Source organism: Octodon degus, unplaced genomic scaffold (genome assembly GCF_000260255.1).
Source record: "Octodon degus isolate 3935 unplaced genomic scaffold, OctDeg1.0 scaffold00092, whole genome shotgun sequence".
In the NCBI taxonomy this organism is placed as follows: domain Eukaryota; kingdom Metazoa; phylum Chordata; class Mammalia; order Rodentia; family Octodontidae; genus Octodon; species Octodon degus.
The window spans coordinates 9,567,954-9,573,148 of NW_004524668.1; the positions used below are offsets into that span (position 1 = coordinate 9,567,954).

Consider the following 5,195-nt stretch of genomic DNA (forward strand, 5'->3'; position numbering starts at 1 on the left):
AGGTGCTTTAGACCACTGAGCCATCTCTCCAGCCCCCATGTATCAAATTATTTAGAGCAGATTACTTGTAATTATCCCAAATGAGACATAATCAAAATGTCATTTGATACGTGAACGTTTGGAGAAACTGTGGTACACCCACAGCACGGAATACTACACAGCAATAAAAGGAACAGGCTGACAATCTAAATGGTTCTCCAGAGCTCAGTGCAAAAAGCCAGAAAACCTCTAATCTTATGAAGGACCTACGATATACGATTTTGTTCATGTAACGTTTTCAAAATGGCTAAGTGCCAGGATGGAGACTAGATTAGTGGTTATTAGAGGTCAGAGGTGGTGGGGGGAGGTGCTGTGAGTACAGAGAAGGATCACAAGGGAGATTTCTAGTGATGGACCAGTGTTGTATCTCAGTCTCCATATACAATACAATACATGTGACAAGATAACATGGAACACACACACACACACACACACACACACACACACACACACACAGAGTATCCAAATCCATTCCCTAGTTTCTACTGTCACAGTCACAAAGCACGTAAGGATTTAGGGGCGCAAACACTTCTCCCTGTGCTATTTTTGGAACTGCTTGTGAATCTGTAATTATTCCAAACATTTAAAAAAAAATCTTAAAAATTCTGTTGAGTGAAGTCTAAGCAAAACTTTTTTTTTCCATTTGAGATTCTACTCATTGCATTTTGCTTTCTACTTAAATATTTCAACCTTGCTTCAATATTTTAAAAAGTGTGAGGACACCATTTTTATTATTCCTGTCTTTCTTCCCAGGTTCTTTGGCTTTCAGTGAGCTGAGGCTTTGGGCCAAACCACAGCTAAGTCCAAAAATGCAATGAAATCAAGGGATGCTGGGGCCAAGTCCTGGACTGCACTGCAGGACTCTGCAGAGCTCAGAAAAGTTCCAAAGGGGCTTTGAAAAGTGCAAGGGGCCCAACCCACAGAGGTGGTGGGCAGCCTGGAAGGCCGCTGGGGAGGGAACGACGACAGAGTTAACCTCACACTGTGCTGAGCTCCACTTCCTGCGTACAGCAAGGGACTGCAGGAACTCTGACAGGTGACTGTTGGCAGTAAAAAAGGACATGGGTATTAGCCAGGTGTGGCTGTCTCTTCGAGAGATCTGAGTCCCCGCGGTGCTAAGGGATGGTGGGGTGTAGAGCCTGGGAGGGGCCCAGGGCAGCTGAGGAGAACTCTTACCTGTAGCACCAGGTCCGAATCCTCATGTTTTCCGATTGTGGTACTTTTATTTAGGACAAAAAAGCCTTCTGCGCTCTTGAGGTAGGCTTTCATTCTCTCTGCTTCCCCTAGGCAAGGTTTCAGAAAGAACTTGGTTAGAAAAACGCAGTCCTAGGACTGGCCAAATAGCTCAGTGGATTAAAGCGCCTGCAAGCAGGTGTAGGGGCCGGGGGTTTGACACCCAGACCTGCCATACTGGCCCTGCCCCCCCAAGGTGTGCTGAGACAAAAATTGAGACTGAGCGTGGTGGTGTGTGCCTGTAATCCCAGCTCTTGGGAGGCTGTAAACAGGTGATCACTGAGTAGTCCGATCTAGTAGTGAGACCCTCAACACCCTGTAGACCCTTCTCTAAAAAGAAATACAAAAAAAAAGAAGAAAAGAAAGAAAGAAAGAAAAAACACAGTTCTCCTAATAGCCCAGCAATATCAGCTTTAGAATGAATGAAGTAACCATAGTTTAGGTCCAGAGGGAGCGGCCTGCAGAGATGGGAGGGGACAGAGGAGCCAGACATGGGCCACAACGACAAGTCCAAGTCTTTCTGAAGCCATCTTTTCTGACAGTGGCATCATGCATAAAAGAAAGCGGACCCAATCATAAAGCTTCTTAAAGAATTCAGGGCACAAATACACAAACCTAGAACATGCTAACAACAAAGTGAATGCCACTCCTGATTGCTGTCCACAAATTCCTGGGTGGAGCTGTCAGATATGCCCCGTATTCCCACTCCGTTTTCCTAACCCACTGCTTATACTAGCTCTGTGACCTTGGGTGTGTCCATTATTCTCTTTGTGTGCCTCAGTTTTCTCATCTGCAAAATGGGCTGTGATGATTCAGGCCAACAGCGCACACACAATTCTATTATTGCTGTTGTTAGGTTGGGCTTCTAGAACCCCAATCCAAGGAATCCTTCCACACAGTTCAAGATGTCAAGAGTCAGTGACTGAGCAAGTGGGCATTACCTGATACTTTCTCTTTCAATCACTGCGTTTCTCTTATATTTAGTTACACTAAAAGAGAAGATTTCTAAAGGTACAGTATGAAGATTATGGCTTGGCCATGTGATCAGAAACCCGCACATCTTTTTCCTCTATCAGTTTACTCTGAAAATGTCAAAGATGCAGAGAAACTTAAAGAAGTAGATAGTAAACGCCCACGTACCCTCCACCTCGCTTCTAGAGTCAGCATTGTGTGATATTTTCCTTGCTATCCATCTGTCCATTCATGCATCCATTTTATACAAAATTCTATACACGCTTTTAAAGACCAACCCTTCAAAAGTTCTGAAACGCTGACCCCAATTCATCTCACTGAGTTCTGATGCAGCCAAGCCCAAGTGGCATCCTCGGTCTTAATGTCACAGCAAAGAGCAATAGTCCTTTTTGCCTCTTGAACTGAAGAGTCGCTCAAATGCAAAGCTGTTGGGCTTCAGGTGGAAACAAAAAGCCTCTACCTGCGATGGTGCTGATTCCCAGAGGTTCTGCTTCCTGCGCCATCACGAACCCCTAGTGAGGGCCAGGCGTTGTGTCACGACTCTTCTACCGTGGAAGAGTCCTTGAGGTAGCTGCTATTACTGCTTTACAGGCGCAGCAGGCAACTCGGGAGACTTCCTCCAGACCCCACGTGCAGCCTCCAGCGCAGCCAGGCCGACACTTCCGGGCTGCTGCAGTCCCTGCCTGGAAGTAGCTCAGACTCTTCCCCGGTAGCTCCCTTCCGCTTTCCCCTTTTGGGTGCGTCCTACATCCAGGTAGGGAAACTCCACGTGTTTCTTTGCTGTCTGGGTTAGGCAGTGTTTCCCCGTTTTGGTCTTGGCCTGTGCCGTCACTCACGCGTCTGGGAACAGGACAGGAAGCAGCCTGAAGGGTTGGGTCCTGTTGGTCAGCTCCTACTTGATGCCACAGAGTGCCAACCACACAGGAAAGTCAAGCGAGTCGGGGGCCTGCAGCCCCTGGGGCCACAGACGGCTCAGACCTGAACTAGAGCGCAGGGGCTGAATTTCCGTGGAGGGCTCCCGGGTCTGACTGGCGCAGGAGTTCCTCGAGGTTGAAAGTGGGAAGACTGGGGAAATGGCTCAGTAGAATAAGTGCCTGCCTGGCAAGTGCAAAGTCCTGAGTTCAATCCCAGATACCCCCCCTCCTCCAAAAAAAAGGAAGACAGGAGACTCTCTCATGCCAGTGAGTGGGTGTCCTCCATAAAACAGAAGGGGGGCCCCTAATCCCAGCTGTAGTGACCTAGACCTCCTAGGGGGACTGAAGCCCAGGCAGCGGGGATCTAGGAGGATCCTGCCGCATCCTCTGGGGCAGGCCCCTTCCCTGGTCCGCCCCCTCGGCCTGGCCGGCCAGCCGCACTCACCTGGCAGGAGGAGGAAGCCTGCGCTTCGTCCTCCGCCGAGAGCCCAGCAGGCGCTCTCTGGGGGCGAGGCCTCCGGGTCCTGGGAGTCTCCAGCTCGCGGGGACGATCCTGGCGAGGCCGCCAGGCCTGTGTATGCGCGTCGCCATGGCAACGCGGCGGGGGTTGGGCCCGAGGGGCGGGGCCTGTGCGGGAGGGGGCGGGGCCTGCGCGGAGCACCTGCGAGAAGGTGGGGGCTGTTTTACCTCCCTGTACTCCCAGAGATCCGGATCTTGACTCATCCCACACACGGGGAAACTGAGGTGCAGAGGGACACCTCACAGGGGCTTTGGAGCAAGTTAAAAAAAACAGTAAAGAGGGAGTCGGAGAGGGATGCAAGTCTCCGTGCTGAGGAAAACCTGCCGCCAAACCCACAGCCCTACTGGCCCGCCTTCACTGTTAAAATGGGCCTTTATTCATTCTTTCAATCTTTCTTTTTCTTTTCTTTCTTTCTTTTTTTTCTTTTCTTTTCTTTTTTTTTTTTTTTGGAGAACTGGGGATTGAACTCAGGCCTTTGCGCTTGCCAGGGAAGCGCTTATTCCACTGAGCCATCTCCCCAGCCCCCAATCTTTCTTTTTCTTTGCAAACATCCTCTGTTCCTGTAAGTTCAGACTATGGTCTCAGAATCAGCTAGATCAGCTGCTGTCCTCAAGAAAGTCCTGCCTTTGGGTTGGGAGGAAGAGGGGTGCTGATATGAATAGCAAATCCACGCTCCCAGGTCCCCATCTGCCCCACCTTGGCAGACCTGGCTCTTCTGCCTGGGGGTGGACAGCAGCGGGACTGTCACTGTAAAACCTCGTGTCACAGGCAGGTGATGGGGGGCGGTCCTGAGAAAGCCTCAGGAGGCTTTTGTGAGAGAAACGAACTGTGACGGACCTGACCTGTGGCAACCAGACTGCCACACAGGAGAGACTCACGGAAACAGAACTGGGGTGCACCAGGACAGCGGGGGCTCCAGGCAGCCGCTGCTCCAGCTCCACTTGCCTCCTCTAGCACTACTCCTGTGCTTGTTTGTAGCAAATTCTCCTCACCGACATATGCCCAGAACCAGTCTTGCTCACTTCCAGACAGACCCAAGGAGCCCAGCTGGCCAAGAGCTGGAACAGCCTTCTGGCCCTGCCAGGCTTTGCACAGCCCCGTGAAGCCCTTAACTGATCACTCAAAGATAAACACAGAGGGGCTGGTGAGATGGCTCAGTGGTCTAAAGCACCTACTTAGAACAAGCTTAGCAAAGCACAGGGACCACATGCCAGCCAGCCCCGCCCCCTGGTGGGATGAGCTGGCCACACACACACACACATAAATAAAAATAAAAAAATAATTAAAAAAAAAAAAAACCGCAGAGCTGAGATTGAGATCCAGGGGAGTAGAAACTGCCCAAGCCTGATTGACCAACAGGGTGCCCCACTGTATTCTGGGTGTGTCAGACTTTCCAAACCCAAGTCCTTGCAATCTGCGTTTGTGTAGGAAACAAAACAGAACACTCCACGACAGGGTTTTGTGATATTGCTTTCTGGGCTGAGAGAGTTCCACTTTGCTCTACATAATGATGGTAT

The 5,195-nt window shown here is 50.3% G+C and overlaps 1 protein-coding gene across 1 annotated transcript in view; it reads right to left on the minus strand.

Moving 5' to 3' along the window:
• Nucleotides 1–3,681, minus strand: part of LOC111818461 (forkhead-associated domain-containing protein 1-like) — a 125,727-nt gene extending 122,046 nt beyond the window's left edge. Inside the window, exons 1-2 of the mRNA XM_023722454.1 lie at nt 3,604–3,681; nt 1,216–1,322 (exon numbers count right to left, since the gene is read on the minus strand). Coding sequence (XP_023578222.1) covers nt 1,216–1,308 — 93 coding nt within the window. The 5' untranslated portion in view covers nt 1,309–1,322; nt 3,604–3,681. The remainder of the gene's footprint in view (nt 1–1,215; nt 1,323–3,603) is intronic.
• Between the last annotated feature and the right edge of the window lie 1,514 nt (nt 3,682–5,195).